Raw genomic sequence first — 20,610 nt, 5'->3', positions numbered from 1 at the left:
GCGGTGTAACATCTATACCGGCAGGTCAGACAATCCTGACCACAGGTGACGCAGGTACCGGGCTCAGGTGGAGCAGCCTGCGGTGTAACGTCTATACCGGCAGGTCAGACAATCCTGACCACAGGTGACGCAGGTACCGGGCTCAGGTGGAGCAGCCTGCGGTGTAACGTCTATACCGGCAGGTCAGACAATCCTGATCACAGCTGACGCAGGTACAGGGCTCAGGTGGAGCAGCCTGCGGTGTAACGTCTATACCGCGGGTCCGACAATCCTGATCATGGTGCAGTCATTGCCGGGGCAGGTGTGGGGTGTTGTGACCATCAGGACTTACCCATGTGAGCAGAGACTCCATCAAGGTCCCGTGCAGCGACATCTTCACAAGCTCTGGGAGTTCGGGAATCTGTGATCTCCTGCGGGGAGAGAAGTGGCCGTCAGATTACGTAGATCTTACCAGTCAGATCATTGCACCAACAACAGTCTGGGACGGCTCCTGAAATCCTCAGTGCTGCTGGGAGGCTGGCCTGCACATGTGGCGCTCAGCTGCTGTTCCCATTGCTGGTTCTGGCAGCCCACGAAGGAGCGCGCTCTCCATTTATACAAAGTCCACCCAGTAATGTGATAACAGCAGTAACCCCTTCACCGCTGCACCTACAGGATCAGGCACTATACACCATCCCCAAGAGCTCTGCTTGCTGCCAGTGACTGGAGACCTCTGCACTGTGAAGCTTGTGGAGGCCGTGCAGAGCGCTCCCACTCATGGACACTAATCAGATACGGAAAAAAAGGAAACGTTGCTGAACTTTCCACTGCAGTGATGCAGCTTGGTGTACACAGCGCCCCCTGCTGCCTCGGAGGCCGCACTCACCATCACATCGTTACACAATTCAGTTGGGTCAAAGTTGCACAATTTTCATTATTCAGGAATTTCTGATTAAACAAACAAAAAAAAACTGCAGGAAACTCTGAATGGAGGAATCTGATTGGTCATTAGTGGCGGATCAGCGAGAAGACGGCTGCGGTCACAACGCAGGTTTCACAAGAATTCTGATTTACTTGAGGTTTGTGAAATATCAAGAGAAAGGGAGCAGGACGACCACGGAGCGGACGGACGGACGTCCCTGGTCATACACAGACTGCGGGGGACGACCATCACTAGAGATCACCGGGAACTAAACCTCATGGACGGACATAAGGAAAGGTCATCTCCCTGCAACCGCCCCCGGTATCTGCACCACTAATGATTGGCCGAGACACGGCCCCCGGTATCTCCACCTGTACCCCCCATGATTGGCAGCACCCTGTTACTCCCATATAACGCTCAGCCCCAATCATTGTTAGCACCCTGTCCCCCCCCCAGTAGTGATTGTCAGCACCCTGCCCCCCCCCCAGTAGTGATTGTCAGCACCCTGCCCCCCCCCCCAGTAGTGATTGTCAGCACCCTGCCCCCCCCCCAGTAGTGATTGTCAGCACCCTGCCCCCCCCCCCAGTAGTGATTGTCAGCACCCTGACCCCCCCCCAGTAGTGATTGTCAGCACCCTGCCCCCCCCAGTAGTGATTGTCAGCACCCTGCCCCCCCAGTAGTGATTGTCAGCACCCTGTCCCCCCCCCAGTAGTGATTGTCAGCACCCTGTCCCCCCCCAGTAGTGATTGTCAGCACCCTGCCCCCCCCAGTAGTGATTGTCAGCACCCTGCCCCCCCAGTAGTGATTGTCAGCACCCTGCCCCCCAGTAATGATTGTCAGCACCCTGCCCCCCAGTAATGATTGTCAGCACCCTGCCCCCCAGTAATGATTGTCAGCACCCTGCCCCCCAGTAATGATTGTCAGCACCCTGCCCCCCAGTAATGATTGTCAGCACCCTGCCCCCCAGTAATGATTGTCAGCACCCTGCCCCCCAGTAATGATTGTCAGCACCCTGTCCCCCCAGTAATGATTGTCAGCACCCTGCCCCCCAGTAATGATTGTCAGCACCCTGCCCCCCAGTAATGAGCACCCTGCCCCCCAGTAATGATTGTCAGCACCCTGCCCCCCAGTAATGATTGTCAGCACCCTGTCCCCCCAGTAATGATTGTCAGCACCCTGCCCCCCAGTAATGATTGTCAGCACCCTGCCCCCCAGTAATGATTGTCAGCACCCTGTCCCCCCAGTAATGATTGTCAGCACCCTGCCCCCCAGTAATGAGCACCCTGCCCCCCAGTAATGATTGTCAGCACCCTGCCCCCCAGTAATGATTGTCAGCACCCTGCCCCCCAGTAATGATTGTCAGCACCCTGCCCCCCAGTAATGATTGTCAGCACCCTGTCCCCCCAGTAATGATTGTCAGCACCCTGTCCCCCCCAGTAATGATTGTCAGCACCCTGCCCCCCAGTAATGATTGTCAGCACCCTGCCCCCCCAGTAATGATTGTCAGCACCCTGCCCGCAGTCTCGCACAGTGCACACACCTCAACACGGAGACTTTGCAGCATTAACCCCTTTTTCTCCAGCACATCAGGGGCAGAGAATGGCGGCAGGCAGTCACCGTGCGGCTGTGGCCGGGGAGGCGGGAGGGTCGCGGTCACTTCACGGCGCCGAGTCCGCCTCACAGCGCAGCGCGGCCGCCCGGGGCCAGCGGGACCCCCGGAGCAGCCTCCATGGACGATCAGCTTGTATTTGCATGCCAGGTCCCAGCATGCTCCGGGGCAGTGACGCAGCGGGGACGTGGTGGATTGTGGGAGGATGGAGAATCCCTGACTGGCGGAAACTACCCGGACTACAGCTCCCAGCATGCCCCGCGCCGTGCAGGGCGGCGCACACCATAGCGGTCTGCAGGCGGAGGGGCGGCACCGCAGCCGGGGCATGCTGGGAGTTGTAGTGCCGCAGAGAAGGGCAGACCCCCGAGGTCAGGGCTCACAGGCAGACGCCGGCCCCCAGAGCCGACATGCGCGGACTGGTGACTACAAACACCGGACACAGCCAGGACCGGACCTGGCGGGTGTACTCACTAGGACTGACAGCTGCCCGGATTACCGACCCCTGAGGCCGGACATGCGCAGTCTGCCCACACACACTGCATTAACCCCTTAACCCCCATTTGTTTTTCGCTCCCCTCTTTCCCGGAGCCATCACTTTTTTATTTTCCGTCATTACCGCCGTGTCAGGGCTAGTTTTTTGCGGGACGAGTTGTACTTTTCAATGATGATTGGTTTCACCGTGTCGTGTCCTGGAAAACGAGAATTATAACAGTCCAAGTGCGGTGAAATTGCAAAAAGAGCGCGATCCCACGCGAGGTCACGAAACGCTGAACCTGAGCCGATATTACGATTCTCCCGGTCAGTACGAGCTCAGACACCGAACAGGTCTGGGTCCTGTCTCATCCGAGTGGTGAAAAAAAGTCCAAACTTTGTAAAAAAAAACAATGGCGCCATTCTCCGATCCCCGTGGCGTCTCTTCTTGCGCCATTCTCCGATCCCCGTGGCGTCTCTCCTTGCGCCATTCTCCGATCCCCGTGGTGTCTCTCCTTGCGCCATTCTCCGATCCCCGTGGCGTCTCTCCTTGCGCCATTCTCCGATCCCCGTGGCGTCTCCTTGCGCCATTCTCCGAGCCCCGTGGCGTCTCTCCTTGCGCCATTTTCCGATCCCCGTGGTGTCTCTCCTTGCGCCATTCTCCGATCCCCGTGGCGTCTCTCCTTGCGCCATTCTCCGATCCCCGTGGCGTCTCTTCTTGCGCCATTTTCCGATCCCCGTGGTGTCTCTCCTTGCGCCATTCTCCGATCCCCGTGGTGTCTCTCCTTGTGCCATTTTCCGATCCCCGTGGTGTCTCTCCTTGCGCCATTCTCCGATCCCCGTGGCGTCTCTTCTTGCGCCATTCTCCGATCCCCGTGGTGTCTCTCCTTGCGCCATTCTCCGATCCCCGTGGCGTCTCTTCTTGCGCCATTCTCCGAGCCCCGTGGCGTCTCTCCTTGCGCCATTTTCCGATCCCCGTGGCGTCTCTCCTTGCGCCATTCTCCGATCCCCGTGGCGTCTCTCCTTGCGCCATTTTCCGATCCCCGTGGCGTCTCTTCTTGCGCCATTTTCCGATCCCCGTGGTGTCTCTCCTTGCGCCATTCTCCGATCCCCGTGGTGTCTCTCCTTGTGCCATTTTCCGATCCCCGTGGTGTCTCTCCTTGCGCCATTCTCCGATCCCCGTGGCGTCTCTTCTTGCGCCATTCTCCGATCCCCGTGGTGTCTCTCCTTGCGCCATTCTCCGATCCCCGTGGCGTCTCCTTGCGCCATTTTCCGATCCCCGTGGTGTCTCTCCTTGCGCCATTCTCCGATCCCCGTGGCGTCTCTCCTTGCGCCATTCTCCGATCCCCGTGGCGTCTCCTTGCGCCATTCTCCGATCCCCGTGGTGTCTCTCCTTGCGCCATTCTCCGATCCCCGTGGCGTCTCTCCTTGCGCCATTTTCCGATCCCCGTGGCGTCTCTCCTTGCGCCATTCTCCGATCCCCGTGGCGTCTCTCCTTGCGCCATTCTCCGATCCCCGTGGCGTCTCTTCTTGCGCCATTCTCCGATCCCCGTGGCGTCTCTCCTTGCGCCATTCTCCGATCCCCGTGGCGTCTCTCCTTGCGCCATTCTCCGATCCCCGTGGCGTCTCTCCTTGCGCCATTCTCCGATCCCCGTGGCGTCTCTCCTTGCGCCATTCTCCGATCCCCGTGGCGTCTCTCCTTGCGCCATTCTCCGATCCCCGTGGCGTCTCCTTGCCCCATTCTCCGATCCCCGTGGCGTCTCCTTGCCCCATTCTCCGATCCCCGTGGCGTCTCCATTTTTCGTGATCTCGGGTCGGGGCGTTTTTTCCGCGCTGAGCGGACGTTTTTATACCATTTTGGTGCAGATCTTTTATTGAAATGTTACGGCGACAAAAACAAAAACGTAATTCTGCAGTTTTGATTTTTTTCTCGTTCCGCCGTTCACCGATTGGATTAATCCTTTTCACGTATTGATCGATCGGGCGATTCTGAACTCCGCGATACCAAATGTGTTTGATTTTTTATTGTTTTATTTTGAATGGGGCAAAAGGGGCGAGTTGAACTTTTATATTTTTCAAACTTTTTTTTTTTTTTTACCTGCTTCACTAATCTCCATGAGACCAGAAGCTGGCATCCTCCGATCACTTGTGCTGCAGCCCTATGTAGCAGACATGCTCACTAGCTATCCGGCTATGACAACCATGGGGGTCTTCTGCAGACCCCGAGCTGACATGCCGACCTGCGGTCATGTGACACGGGCACTGTGTGCCTCCGTCAGAGTTTGACATTGGCATTTAAGATGTTAACAGCTGTGGGTGGATCGTGATTCCACCCGCAGCTGTTAGGGGCACATGACAGCTCATCAGATCAGCTGTCATGTGGCAGAAAAGGTGTAGGCTCATCGCAGGGGCCCGCACCAAACGGGGGGAGGCGTCCGATGTCGGATGTTACAGGATTAATGCCGAGTTCACAGTTATCCTGCTCGCTGCAGTGAGCGCTCCCCGCCGGGTGTACAGTCATAAACACGGTGTGCACCTCTGAAAAGATGGAGACCGCTGAACGGAGGCAAAACAGAGGCCGGGGACAGCTCGTAGTGAGTGATCTATCTGGAACATTTATTTCAGAAACTTGGATGGACTACACGGGACCGGAGGCCACTACACTCTGTAGGGAGCCAATATACCATGTAGGGGGTCATTATACTGTGGGGGGCACTATACTGTGTAGGAGGTCAGTATACTGGGGGGGACTACTAGGGCCGGCTCCAGGTTTTTGAGTCTCAGTGGGTTCCCCCTTTAACACATACCACGATTCATGATCGCATATAACACAGCCCACGTAGTATATAACACAGCCACGTAGCATAAAACAGCCCATATAGTATAAAGCACAGCCATATATTATTTAACACAGCCCATGTAGTATATAGCACAGCCCACGTAGCATAAAGCACAGCCCACGTAGCATGTAACACTGCCCACGTAGTATATAGAACAGCAATGTATTATATAACAGCCCACGTAGTATACAACACAGCCCATATAGTATATAGCACAGCCCACGTAGTATATAGCACAGACATGTAGTATACAGCACAACCTCCCTCCCCCCAAGAATGGCCCCATAGTCCAGTACTCACTGTTATAGTTACAAAAAACAAACAAACAAAAAAAAAAAAAAACACTCCTCACCTCCCCTCGTGCCTGCGCTGCTCCCTGCTCCGGTCTTGGCGGCTGCCGCTGCACTGCCTGACACAAAGCGAGTGCGCGATGACATCATCGTGCACCCGCAGCGGCAGTGTCAAAGTGGGGAATGATGGGAGAGGGAGCGTCAGGTGACGCTCTCTCCTCCATCATTTGCTTTGAACTTTACCAGCAGACGCCGGTATAGTTCAATGCGGCGGCGGGGGAGTTGGCGCTGGCGAGCCCCCCTGCCTCACAGAGGCCCCATAGCGGCTGCGTGATGTGCCGCTGAGGGCCCCTGGGGGAGCAGGGGCCCTAGGCAGCTGCCTGCCCTTAACGCCAGCCCTGAATGGCCCCCCGTCTCGCCAGGGCCCCGGCATTTGCCCGGGTACACCGGGTGCTGACGCCGACCCTGGGTACTACACCATGCGGGGGGCACTACACTCAGCAGGGAGCCACTATACCGAGTAGGGTGTCATTATACTGAGGGGGGGCACTATACTGTGTAGGGGGCCACTACACCATGTGGGGAGTCACTATACCGTGTAGGGGGCCACTACACCATGCGGGGAGCCACTATACTGTGTAGGGGGCCACTACACCATGCGGGGAGCCACTATACCATGTAGGGGGCCACTACACCATGCGGGGAGCCACTATACCATGTAGGGGGCCACTACACCATGCGGGGAGCCACTATACTATGTAGGGGGCCACTACACCATGTGGGGAGTCACTATACCGTGTAGGGGGCCACTACATCATGCGGGGAGCCACTATACCATGTAGGGGGCCACTACACCATGCGGGGAGCCACTATACCATGTAGGGGGCCACTACACCATGCGGGGAGCCACTATACTATGTAGGGGGCCACTACACCATGTGGGGAGTCACTATACCGTGTAGGGGGCCACTACATCATGCGGGGAGCCACTATACCGTGTAGGGGGCCACTATACCATGCGGGGAGCCACTATACCTTGTAGGGGGCCACTACATCATGCGGGGAGTCACTATACAGTGTGGGGGGCCACTACACCATGTAGGGGGCCACTACACCATGCGGGGAGCCACTACACAGTGTGGGGGGCCACTACCTCATGCGGGGGGTCACTATACCGTGTAGGGGGCCACTACCCCATGCGGGGAGCCACTACACCATGCGGGGAGTCACTATACCGTGTAGGGGGCCACTACACCATGCGGGGAGTCACTATACCGTGTAGGGGGCCACTACACCATGCGGGGAGTCACTATACAGTGTGGGGGGTCACTACACCATGCGGGGAGCCACTATACCATGTAGGGAGCCACTATACAGTGTGGGGGGCCACTACATCATGCGGGGGGGTCACTATACCGTGTAGGGGGCCACTACACCATGCGGGGAGCCACTATACAGTGTGGGGGGCCACTACATCATCACTACATCATGCGGGGAGTCACTATACCGTGTAGGGGGCCACTACACCATGCGGGGAGCCACTATACAGTGTGGGGGGCCACTACATCATCACTACATCATGCGGGGAGTCACTATACCGTGTACGGGGCCACTACACCATGCGGGGAGTCACTATACAGTGTGGGGGGCCACTATACCGTGTAGGGGGCCACTACACCATGCGGGGAGCCACTACACCATGTAGGGGGCCACTACATCATGCGGGGAGTCACTATACTATGTAGGGGGCCACTACACCATGCGGGGAGCCACTACACCATGTAGGGGGCCACTACATCATGCGGGGAGTCACTATACTATGTAGGGGGCCACTACACCATGCGGGGAGCCACTACACCATGTAGGGGGCCACTACATCATGCGGGGAGCCACTACACCATGTAGGGGGCCACTACATCATGCGGGGAGTCACTATACTATGTAGGGGGCCACTACACCATGCGGGGAGCCACTATACAGTGTGGGGGGCCACTACATCATCACTACATCATGCGGGGAGTCACTATACCGTGTACGGGGCCACTACACCATGCGGGGAGTCACTATACCGTGTAGGGGGGCCAGTATACCGTGTAGGGGGGCACTACACCGTGTAGGGGGTCACTACACCGTGGGGGGACCACTACAGTGACATATTTGCAATTTCCACTCTGCGATATCCATTATTTATGTCCAGAGCTCGACCAAACCGTGCCCCTTCCTTTTATCAACCCGACTTTAACCACTAAAAGCACAACATGTCATGAAAAACAAAATGTCACGATCTGTGGGATGTGTAGAAAGGCCGCAGGTAATGCCATATAATCGGACGTCAGATCTGAAGTGGGGGCTCTCCAGGAAGGCGCGGACCCCCACTGTAGGGCTGGCTCACATTGGTTATCCCACCTGTCTGACACTGATTGACCGCTCTCCCCGCATGCAGTGTCAGTCGCGGAGGGGCCAGTGATAGTTAAGACCGTGATCAGACAGGGCAGCGTAATCCTGGCGACTGGGAGATGCAGCCTGCAGTGTAAAGAATAGAAGATTCCGGGCTGTCAGACACTGATGTAGGAATATGGGAAGGTAAACCTTCAGTCTGACAGATCTGCACAGAAGGCGGCTCTGACCAAACCCTGCAGACCACGAGTTACACACGGGGTGAGCGGGAGAGCTGCCAACTACAATACAGAAAGCACAGGTCACACCGAGAGCAGCAGCACAGGGAGATCAACCAGCGAGGGCGCCACCTGCAGCACAAAGCCGGTAATGCAGCCGCTAGTCAAGATAGAGCTGCAAATAAACAACAAAAGCGTCCAAAGCATGGAGGCTCCATCATCAGCTGAGGACATAGAGAAGAGCACAACTGAGAGGAGTGACAGCCGGCGGGGGCACGGGGCGATGGGTAAACAGGCTGACGATCACCCGATTATTTCGCATCGTCCAGTGTAACAAGTCTGACGGCGGTCGGTGTGAATGCGCCCGCAGCAGAGCAGTGATCCGGGGTCTGCTGGGGCCGTGAAGCCTCCATGTAGTGACGGACAGAAGGGCTGAATATGAGGGAAGAGTCAGGCGGCCGCATACAAATACACAGACTGAAGAGCCAGTGGCCGGTCCAAGCCCTGCAATCCCCCCGAGCTCCACGGCCGGCTCTCCCCGTACACCGGGATTAATCACAGACCTAAACCTGCTCAGCTTCAATGTCCCAGATTTTATCTGTGGCGCTTACATTGACGTCTCTGTATTATGACCTACAGTCGTGGCCGAAAGTGCTGGCACCCTTGAAATTGTTCCAGAAAATGAAGTCTTTCTCCCAGAACATTATTACAATTACACATATTGTGTTATACACACTTACTTCATTTATGTCAATTGGAACAACACAAAAAAATAAAAAAGAGAAAACTAAAAAAAAAAAAAAAAAAAGCAAATGACCAGAATCGCGATCCGCCAGCACCCATTAACTAGTTGAATTCCGCTGTCAAACTCTGACAGCGGCATTTAACAAGAGCTGCCGGCCAGAAGTACGCGCACCGCTGACCCCCATTACGTGAGGGGGTCATCGGTGTGTGGCCATCACAACCGGAGGTCTCCTGAAGACCTCCATGGTTGTTGATGACGGATTGCCTTGAGCGCCACCCTGTGGTCGGCGCCCATAGCAATGCTGTAATTCAGCTACATAGAGGTGATCTGAGCATCGCTCCTATGTAGCTGAGCCGATCAGGTTATCGCACACTTCTAGTCTCCCACAGAAACTATTGAAGTAAGCCAAAATTAAAAAAAAAAAGTGTTTAAAAATATTAAAAAAAAATATAAAAGTTCAAATCACCCCCCTTTCGCCCCAATCAAAATAAAATAAAAAAATCAAACGTTCACATATTTGGTATTGCCGCATTCAGAATCGCCCCATCTATCAATAAAAAAAAAAAAGGATTAACCTGATCGCTAAATGGTGTAGCGAAAAAAAAAGTCAAAACGCCAAAATTACGTTTTTTTGGTCGCCACAACATTGCATTAAAATGCAATAACGGGCGATAAAAAGATCGTATCTTTACAAAAGTGGTATAATTAGAAACGTCAGCTCGGCACGCAAAAAAATAAGCCCTCACCCGACCCCAAAACATGGAGATGCTACCGGTATCAGAAAATTGTGCAATTTTTTTTAAGCAAAGTTTGGAATTTCTTTTTACCATTTAGAAGAGAACCTAGACATGTTTGGTGTCTATGAACTCGAAATGACCTGGAGAAACATAATGGCAGGTCACTTTTAGCATTCAGTGAACCTAGCAAAAAAGCCAAACAACATGTATGGGATTGCACTTTCTTTGCAATTTCATTGCACTTGGAATTTTTTTCCCGTTTTCTGTTACACGACATGCTAAAACCAATGGTGTCATTCAAAAGTATAACTCGTCCCACAAAAAATAAGCCCTCACTTGGCCACATTGATGGAAAAATAAAAAAAGTTATGGCTCTGGAAAGAAGGGGAGCGAAAAACAAAAAGCTCCGGGGGTTAAGGGGTTAAGCCTCCACCATATCTGACTGTAGGAACTGTGTTATTTTCTTTGTAGGTCTCATTCCATTTTTGGTGAACAGTAGAATGTGCTTTACCCAAAAGCTCTATTTTGGTCTCATCTGCACACAACACGCTTTCCCAGAAGGATTTTGGCAAACTGCAATCTAGGTTTTTATGTCCCTGTGTCAGCAGTGGGGTCTTCCCGGGTCTCCTGCCATAGTTTTATTTCGTTCATAGAATCCTAAAATATTAGAGTTGGAAGGGACCCCCAGGGTCATCGTGTCCAAACCCCTGCTCAATGAAGGAGTCACTAAAAATCTCAGATGTCTGTCCAGCCTCTGTGTGAAGACTTCAATTGAAGGAGAACTCACCACCTCTCGTGGCCGCCTGTTCCACACATTGATCGCCCTCACTGTCAAAAAGTGTTTTCTAATATCTAATCTGTGCCTCCTCCCATTCAGTTTCGCAAAAAAGGGGAAGCACCAAGCGCACTACTATGGCATAAAGTTATATCCTACGGGGTCCAAAACAGAGGTGAGAACCGAATCCTATCATTTGAAAAACGCGCCTCTGTAATGATGCACACCACGCAATATGTACAAAATACAAAAAAGAGGTTTTATTAGTACACCACACACGTTAAAATATAACTAAAATGCAACAACAGCAAAGAACCTAGTCCATTAAAGATGATATCCACATAACAATCCGTACATAGTCTAATACCCAAACAACAGCCTATACCTCTACTGGCTCATGGGACTGCTAATAGACTAAATAACCAGTCAAAAAAAATGACCCCACAGAAAATATCCTAAAAAGGATATATAGGGCACAGCTTTTCCAAGGACACTTAAGCCCTTAACCGGGAAACATACATAGAGTAACAAGAAGGCCCATGAAGCAGACACCAAAGAGTTCAACAAAATATAGATTACTCGTTGTAGATATTGGCAGGGGAAGGTATGCTCATGCACCGAGTGGATGGACCAAGGAACAAGGCCCTATATTCTGTTGAACTATATCTACCGCATTTCCCTGATCCACCCAGTCAGTGATTCCATCATAGAGAGACAGAGGAGTCTGGCATGTCTTGTTCAATCATTTATTCAGAGATCTTTTCTGGTATAGAAGTAAGGTTCACTGGCCTGTAATTTATGGTCCCCGTCTTCTTTCCCTTTTGAAGATCGGGACAACATTTGCCCTTCTCCATTCTGGGACTTCTCTGATTCTCCATGATTTTTCAAAGATTCTGGCTAGTAGTTCTGCAATTTCCTCTGTCAACTCTTTCAGTCCCCTAGGATGTAATTCATCTGGACCAGGAGATGTAAATTCATGTACATTAGCTAAGTGTTCCCTCATCATCTCACCGTTTATGGATAGTGTGGATTCTTTTATTCCTTCGATGGTACTATGAAGATCCGTTCATGTTACAATTGCTTTCTTAGAGAAAACAGATGCAAAATAGGAATTTAAAAGTTCGACTTTCTCATCATTTCTGATCACTTCACCCTTTTCATCCTGTAAAAATCCCATAGCATCTTTGACATTTATTTTGCTTTTCACATCCCTGGCTTTAGCTCTTCTAACTCTTGCCCTGCAGACAGCATTGTATTCTTCTTTAGATATGACTCCATTTGATATACATTTCTTTTTTCCTTTTTAACAAGTGATTAAGTTCTGTGATCATAAATCCTGGTCTCTTTAAATGCTTCCAATTCTTTTTCGGGATTGTTACCAATTGTGCGGTGAGAATTTAATTTAGTAAAATCTCCCATCCTTTTTGGACATTTCTGTCCTTTAGAACATTCGGCCATTGGACCTTTCCTACCCTCTTGCAGAGTCAATTAAAATTTGCCTTTCTGAAGTCCAACCTTAAAGTCTGAGTCCTCACTGGTCTTCCATCTCTTCTAATCCAAAATTCGAGGATAGCGTGATCGCTGCCTCCTAAATTCCCAGCCAACTTTACTTCCTCAACCATTTCCTCCCTCTTGGTAAAAATTAGGTCCAAGATTGCAGATCAGAGAATAAAGTAATCACTGCACTCGTATATTGAAAGTTTGCTTATTCCAAGAGGAATAAGCAAACTTTCAATATACGAGTGCAGTGATTACTTTTCTATGGTTTATGGGACTTCTCGCTCCCGTTCACTGGCACCGTGATTCACAGTGGTCGAGTGCTGGCTTTCCATGTTTTCTACAAGATTGCAGATCCTCATGTTCTCTCTTCTACATTTTGAAAGATAAAGTTGTCAGCAAGAGAAGATGAGAATTTTCTGGACCTAGTACATTAGCTTTTAAGAGATTCACAACTAATATCTGGATAGTTAAAATCTCCCATGATCATTATGTCGTACGTTTTTGTGAACAGAGACATTGATCTAAAAACAGTTCATCCATATCTTCTGTCTATCCAGGTGGCCTATAGTAAACATCTACAACAGTGTCCTTTCTGTTCTTTGCTCCTTGAATTTTTAACAAAACAGTTCTACAGAGCTACCAGTCTCTGAAGCTTGGATCTCTGTGGAGATATGTTTTCCTTACATACAATGAAACACCTACTCTCTTCTTCTTCATCCGGTTTCTAATAAATACGTTTTAGCCTTCAAGCCTCATACTCCAAGCATGTGTGTCATCCCATGAAGTTTTAATGATGCCTATGACATCATATTGCTCTTCCTGTGTTAGCAGCTGCAATTCTCCTTGTTTGCTTTCCAAGCTCTGTGCAATTGTATAGACACATTTTAGTTTGTAGTCTGTTTCTCCTGCTCCTCTATTTTCATTCAGCATTTGTTTTTTTGTTCTTTATTTCCACTTCTAATAGGGTTCTCAAAAGAATTCATTGGCTGCATACTTTTTCCTGGACATATATTTCACATCCCATATTGCTCTAGTTTAAAGCTCTCCTGATGAGTGTAGCAAGGCGTCCAACAAATATGTGTTTTCCTCTTTTTTTTGAGATGCAACCCATCTCTATCAACGAGTCCACCATACAGATAATTCACTAAATGGTCAAGACAGACAGTTGTTCACCAGTAGAATCCTGTTCAATCTCCTTGGTCCCCGTCCATCTACTGGGAGGATGGATGAGAAGAAGATCTGCGCTCCCAGTTGATTCACTTTCCGGCCAAGATCTTCAAATTCTCTGCCTACAGTTTCCAGGTCCTTTCTTGCGGTGTCATTTGTTCCTGCATGTATTAGTAGACATGGGTGGTCGTCTTAATTACTGAAGAGTCCTGATACCCTATAAGACACCTTTGATTTGGGCACCAGTAATGTCTGGTCGCAGAAAGCGGCTTTTGCTCCTCTCAGAAGGGAATCCCCCCATGACCACCACTCTCCTTTTCTTCTTCACCACAGTGCTTCTTTTTCTCCCTTCAAGAGGCTTCCGATTTCTTACTGAGGTGTTCTTTGCGGGTAAAGCACTTTTTTTGATGAACATCTTCTCCGCTGTCCTGCGTGATAGCCTGGTAGCGGTTCTTCAGCGGTATGGGTGATAGCCTGGTAGCGGTTCTTCAGCGGTATGGGTGCTGACGGCCTCCTCACCCTCCTGCCTCTTTGGGTCACATGCTTCCATTTCTCTTATGCAGGTACAATGAAAGCTGCTTTTCTTCCAAAATTCTGAACAGTTATTTCTACTCTGTCATTATCTTCTGCAGGATCACTGAGAAGTTCTTCTCTTGGAACATTCTGAAGAGATTCTTCTGCTCTGTGAAGGAAATCCTCATCTTCTTCGATGAGCTTCAGTGTAGATATTCGTCTCCTGAAAACTTTGCACCTTTTCCTCTACTAAGAGTCACAAGCTTGTATTTCTGGCATGTAAGGTTTGTGTTTTCCTCTGGCAAGTCTGTAAACATATAGCGCACATTGCAGCACCATGTGGGTGATCTGCTTCTCCATGCTGAACACAACAAATTTGTGCCAAATCGCCGTAAAGATTATTATTATGCAAATTATCTTCCTCGAGCTTCATTCCTTGCTTGATGATTTCCTCCAAGCAGCTCGATCCAGCTACACCCAAAGATCCTCAGACTCACGGCGAGTCTTCACTCTTCCCGAATTGCACCAGGAATATGCAAAGTGGACATTAGACGCTGACACTGATGCCCCCTGAGCCGGCAGGACAGCTTGGATTTCTTAGGAGCCTGATCGGGGCTTATCCTCCATCCAGATTATCCTGCGTTCAACATTTCATCAATTATTCTCTGCGGTCCACATCCAGGGAGATTAGCCACAGTGCCATGGGTTGTAAACCTCTTGATTATGTTGCGCATCATGGACAAAGAAACATCAAGATATCTGGAGATGGACTTGTAATCTTGAGATCGTTGATATTTTTCAACAAATTTGGTTCTGAATTCCTCAGACAGTTCTCTACTCCTCCTTCTGTTCTCTATGCTGAGTGCTGCACACACAGACACACAATGCAAAGATTGAGTCAACTTTCTCCCCTTATTATCTGGTTTCAGTGTGATTTTCATATTTGCCAACACCTGTTGCTTGCCACAGACGAGTTTGAACAAGCATCACATACATGCTTCTAACAAAGTTGTTTACCCACAATTTTGTCTGGCCCATTTTGGGTTTTGGAAGATATGTCCAATTTGCCTTTTTCTCAGATTTTTTGTGTTGCTCCAATACAAAGGAAATAAACGTGTATAACAAAAACGTGTGTAATTGTACTAATTTTCTAGGGTTCTAGGAGAAATACTTCATTTTCTGGAACAATTTCAAGGGTGCCAACACTTTTGACAGCAGGTCTGTCATTCTGCGTCCCAATGCATTAGTGTTCTCCAGCTGATGCCTTATCGTGGGTCTGTAGATTACTCCTGCCTTGTATTCCTGTGTCGTGGGCACCACATATCGGGATGCACAGGAGAAGCCGTCCAACCTTGTGCAGTCTTGTGATGGTGAGAGGTGGGTGCAGCTGGGGCATTTTTCCTTTGCCCGGCTCCTATGGTGAAGACGGGACACTTCTGGTGAGGAGAGTCTCTGTTAGGTGGCTGGGAAGGGGTGAATCTGGGAATATTTCCTCCCGCCTGTGGAACATGGGCAGAAGCTCAGCACTAATCTTCCTTAGGATGCTGATGTGGGGGTTGTATGTGACCACAGGAGACGGCCCCTCGGAGACGTACCTCTGACTGTAGATTTTGTGGGTGTCTTGGATGGAGGTGGCTCCATCTCACATACAGGAACTTGCTGACAGTCTGCCACTTGATTTTTGGAGGTTACTTGCAATCCGCTGCCGAATTTCATGCACAACTTCTTTCATCCTGAATGATGGAGGCCAATGTGATGCAATTTCTGAACACAACATTGAGCTGGGAACTCGCCGCCTCTCGCATTTACATAATTGACCCAGTGTCACTCTCTGCTGCCCCGGGGAGATCACCATCTTAGAAGGACTTGACACAAAGGCAAAATAAATCCAGGACGCTTCACACGGGGGCGACACCAGACCGAGCAACCACCTCCTCCAAACAGCGAGCCTCCAGTATTGGGGCCGGCTACTGCTCCGTGGGCCACAAACGAGGCCGAATCTACAGACACCCAGTATGGAGTGAGCTGGAAGCCTCCGCCCGCACCCGGACGCAGGAGGAAAGATCTATAGATCCAAGTACTGAAAGGTAAGAATGACAGAGAGAAATCTGGGACTTGTAGTGGACATTCAGGTCTGTGACAGAAGAGCTGAGGGTAACAGAGGGAGCCGTCACTACGTGGACACAAAAACCTGCAAACACATTATCAGCCACAACAATTCTGTAATTTGTATCATGTGAACATTCCTCACGGTAATTTCTGCACAGCTATTTGTTACAAGCTTATATAGCGCCATCATATGCCGTAGTGCTGCACAGACCATCACTGGGGCTGATCTACAACCCCCCCCCCCCCTTCATTCTCACTAGATCATGTCTTCACTTTATTTTTTGTTTTGTTTCATTTGGAGGGGGGTCTCACACGGGGCGTCAAAGGAAGACGGGGCTGCACTCCCCGCAGCTTCTATCACCCCCGGTAACAGGACGTCCTCGGGGGGCCCTCCGGTCACTCACCACAGCTTCTGCCACCAAACTGACATCATTAGGGGGCAGTGATAGAAGCAGGCGAGTGACAGCAGCGCCGCCCCGAGGACGATCTGTTTCAGTAGTATGGTGACTGACCGCAGTGCTGGCCCTGGAGGATGTCCCATTTCTTGCAGGGTGATGAGTGCAGCCCCAGATTCCTGTGACGTCACCTGAGACACCAACAAATGGACGCGCGCTAAGAAAACTCATCTTTGGGTGCAAAAGTAACGGGGTTTGCCCCCACTTCACACATACCGGTGTATCAGGGTCTCCTATCCCCCTCACACACACCTGGGGTCTCCTCTCCCCCCCCCCACACACACCAGGGGTCTCCTCTCTCCCCCCCCCCCCACATACCGGGGGTCTCCTCTCTCCCCCCCCCCCCCCACACACACACACACAGGGCACATCCTCCCCTCCTCACACACCCCGGGGGTCTCCTCTCTCCCCTCACACACCCCGGAGGTCTCCTCTTTCCCCTCACACACCCCGGGGGTCTCCTCTCTCTCCTCACACACCCCGGGGGTCTCCTCTCTCCCCTCACACACCCCGGGGGTCTCCTCTCTCTCCTCACACACACCGGAGGTCTCCTCTCTCCCCTCACACACACCCCGGGGGTCTCCTCTCTCTCCTCACACACACCGGAGGTCTCCTCTCTCCCCTCACACACCCCGGGGGTCTCCTCTCTCCCCTCACACACACCCCGGGGGTCTCCTCTCTCCCCTCACACACACCCCGGGGGTCTCCTCTCTCCCCTCACACACCCCGGGGGTCTCCTCTCTCCCCTCACACACACCCCGGGGGTCTCCTCTCTCCCCTCACACACACCCCGGGGGTCTCCTCTCTCCCCTCACACACCCCGGGGGTCTCCTCTCTCCCCTCACACACACCCCGGGGGTCTCCTCTCTCCCCTCACACACACCCCGGGGGTCTCCTCTCTCCCCTCACACACACCCCGGGGGTCTCCTCTCTCCCCTCACACACACCCCGGGGGTCTCCTCTCTCCCCTCACACACACCCCGGGGGTCTCCTCTCTCCCCTCACACACACCCCGGGGGTCTCCTCTCTCCCCTCACACACCCCGGGGGTCTCCTCTCTCCCCTCACACACACCCCGGGGGTCTCCTCTCTCCCCTCACACACACCCCGGGGGTCTCCTCTCTCCCCTCACACACACCCCGGGGGTCTCCTCTCTCCCCTCACACACCCCGGGGGTCTCCTCTCTCCCCTCACACACCCCGGGGGTCTCCTCTCTCCCCTCACACACCCCGGGGGTCTCCTCTCTCCCCTCACACACCCCGGGGGTCTCCTCTCTCCCCTCACACACCCCGGGGTCTCCTCTCTCCCCTCACACACCCCGGGGGTCTCCTCTCTCCCCTCACACACCCCGGGGGTCTCCTTTCTCCCCTCACACACCCCGGGGGTCTCCTCTCTCCCCTCACACACCCCGGGGGTCTCCTCTCCCCTCACACACCCCGGGGGTCTCCTCTCTCCCCTCACACACCCCGGGGGTCTCCTCTACCCCCTCACACACCCCGGGGGTCTCCTCTCTCCCCTCACACACCCCGGGGGTCTCCTCTCCCCTCACACACCCCGGGGGTCTCCTCTCTCCCCTCACACACCCCGGGGTCTCCTCTCTCCCCTCACACACCCCGGGGGTCTCCTCTCTCCCCTCACACACCCCGGGGGTCTCCTCTCTCCCCTCACACACCCCGGGGGTCTCCTCTCTCCCCTCACACACCCCGGGGGTCTCCTTTCTCCCCTCACACACCCCGGGGGTCTCCTCTCTCCCCTCACACACCCCGGGGGTCTCCTCTCTCCCCTCACACACCCCGGGGGTCTCCTCTCTCCCCTCACACACCCCGGGGGTCTCCTCTCTCCCCTCACACACCCCGGGGGTCTCCTCTCTCCCCTCACACACCTCGGGGGTCTCCTCTCTCCCCTCACACACCTCGGGGGTCTCCTCTCTCCCCTCACACACCCCGGGGGTCTCCTCTCTCCCCTCACACACCCCGGGGGTCTCCTCTCTCCCCTCACACACCCCGGGGTCTCCTCTCTCCCCTCACACACCCCGGGGGTCTCCTCTCTCCCCTCACACACCCCGGGGGTCTCCTCTCTCCCCTCACACACCCCGGGGGTCTCCTCTCTCCCCTCACACACCCCGGGGGTCTCCTCTCTCCCCTCACACACCCCGGGGGTCTCCTCTCTCCCCTCACACACCCCGGGGGTCTCCTCCCCTCCTGTATCTCCCGCTTTTCTCTCTCGGTGATGACGCAGATACAGGCTCGGGCCCTCTTGGCGCCTTTACACGACGTCAGACCGCACCGGGCGCCGCCTCCGCTCACCTGCACCGGTAATCCCCGCTCTTGGCCGTCCGCAGTCCCCTTACAGTCTCGGCCCGAATATTATTCAAACCATGAGACGCCGGCGGGCCCGGCCGCCATTGGCTGCACTCCGTCCGCTCGCGCCTACACGTGACGTCACCAACATCGCCCCGCCCCCTGAAAGACGCCTCAAAACAACACGCCCCTCACTGAGGACACGCCCCCTGTCGCAAAGCAAATCAGCGCTCGACGGAGCGGAGCCGCAGAGACCAGAGAACGGGGCGGAGCCACAGAGACCCGAGAGGGGCGGAGCCACAGAGAACGAAGTGGAGCCACAGATCACGGGGCGGAGCCACAGAGACCAGAGAACGGGGCGGAGCCACAGAGACCAGAGAACGGGGCGGAGCCACACAGAACGGAGCCAGAGACCAGAGAACGGGGCGGAGCCACAGAGAGCCGAGAATGGGGCGGAGCCACAGAGACCCGAGAATGTAGCGGACCCACAGAGGACGGGGCGGAGCCACAGAGGACTGGGTGGAGCCACGAAGCCCGGAGAAGGCTATAGGGCATGCACAATTGAGCTGGGGATACAGATCTATTTACAGCATTATATTACAGGGAACACTCACCATATTTGCTATTAAACTGATCTCACATTATCTCCTAACTAGCCTCCATACAGTATAATGCACCCCCCATAGGCAGACTCTATATAGTATAACGCACCCCCCATAGGCAGACTCTATATAGTATAACGCACCCCCCCATAGGCAGACTCTATATAGTATAACGCACCCCCCATAGGCAGACTCTATATAGTATAACGCACCCCCCATAGGCAGACTCTATATAGTATAACGCACCCCCCATAGGCAGACTCTATATAGTATAACGCACCCCCCATAGGCAGACTCTATATAGTATAACGCACCCCCCCCCATAGGCAGACTCTATATAGTATAACGCACCCCCCATAGGCAGACTCTATATAGTATAACGCACCCCCCATAGGCAGACTCTATATAGTATAACGCACCCCCCATAGGCAGACTCTATATAGTATAACGCACCCCCCATAGGCAGACTCTATATAGTATAACGCACCCCCCATAGGCAGACTCTATATAGTATAACGCACCCCCCATAGGCAGACTCTATATAGTATAACGCACCCCCCATAGGCAGACTCTATATAGTATAACGCACCCCCCCCATAGGCAGACTCTATATAGTATAACGCACCCCCCATAGGCAGACTCTATATAGTATAACGCACTCCCCATAGGCAGACTCTATATGGTATAACGCACTCCCCATAGGCAGACTCTATATAGTATAACGCACCCCCCATAGGCAGACTCTATATAGTATAACGCACTCCCCATAGGCAGACTCTATATAGTATAATGCACTCCCCCATAGGCAGACTCTATATAGTATAATGCACTCCCCATAGGCAGACTCTATATAGTATAATGCACTCCCCCATAGGCAGACTCTATATAGTATAACTCACCCCCCATAGGCAGACTCTATATAGTATAACGCACTCCCCATAGGCAGACTCTATATAGTATAATGCACTCCCCCATAGGCAGA

General features: G+C 52.7%; 1 protein-coding gene across 2 annotated transcripts in view; it reads right to left on the bottom strand.

Moving 5' to 3' along the window:
• Positions 1-19,182, bottom strand: part of NUMA1 (nuclear mitotic apparatus protein 1) — a 69,050-nt gene extending 49,868 nt beyond the window's left edge. Inside the window, exons 1-2 of one of the 2 annotated variants that reach the window (XM_069759517.1) lie at positions 19,033-19,182; positions 332-410 (exon numbers count right to left, since the gene is read on the bottom strand). In XM_069759517.1, coding sequence (XP_069615618.1) covers positions 332-373 — 42 coding nt within the window. In that variant the 5' untranslated portion in view covers positions 374-410; positions 19,033-19,182. Of the gene's footprint in view, positions 1-331; positions 411-2,441; positions 2,684-19,032 lie in introns of those variants that run through there. The other variant, XM_069759518.1, reaches the window with a different exon arrangement.
• Between the last annotated feature and the right edge of the window lie 1,428 nt (positions 19,183-20,610).

This window comes from Ranitomeya imitator, chromosome 3, assembly GCF_032444005.1.
Source record: "Ranitomeya imitator isolate aRanImi1 chromosome 3, aRanImi1.pri, whole genome shotgun sequence".
Classification (NCBI taxonomy): domain Eukaryota; kingdom Metazoa; phylum Chordata; class Amphibia; order Anura; family Dendrobatidae; genus Ranitomeya; species Ranitomeya imitator.
This window is presented reverse-complemented; position numbering and strand designations above follow the sequence as displayed.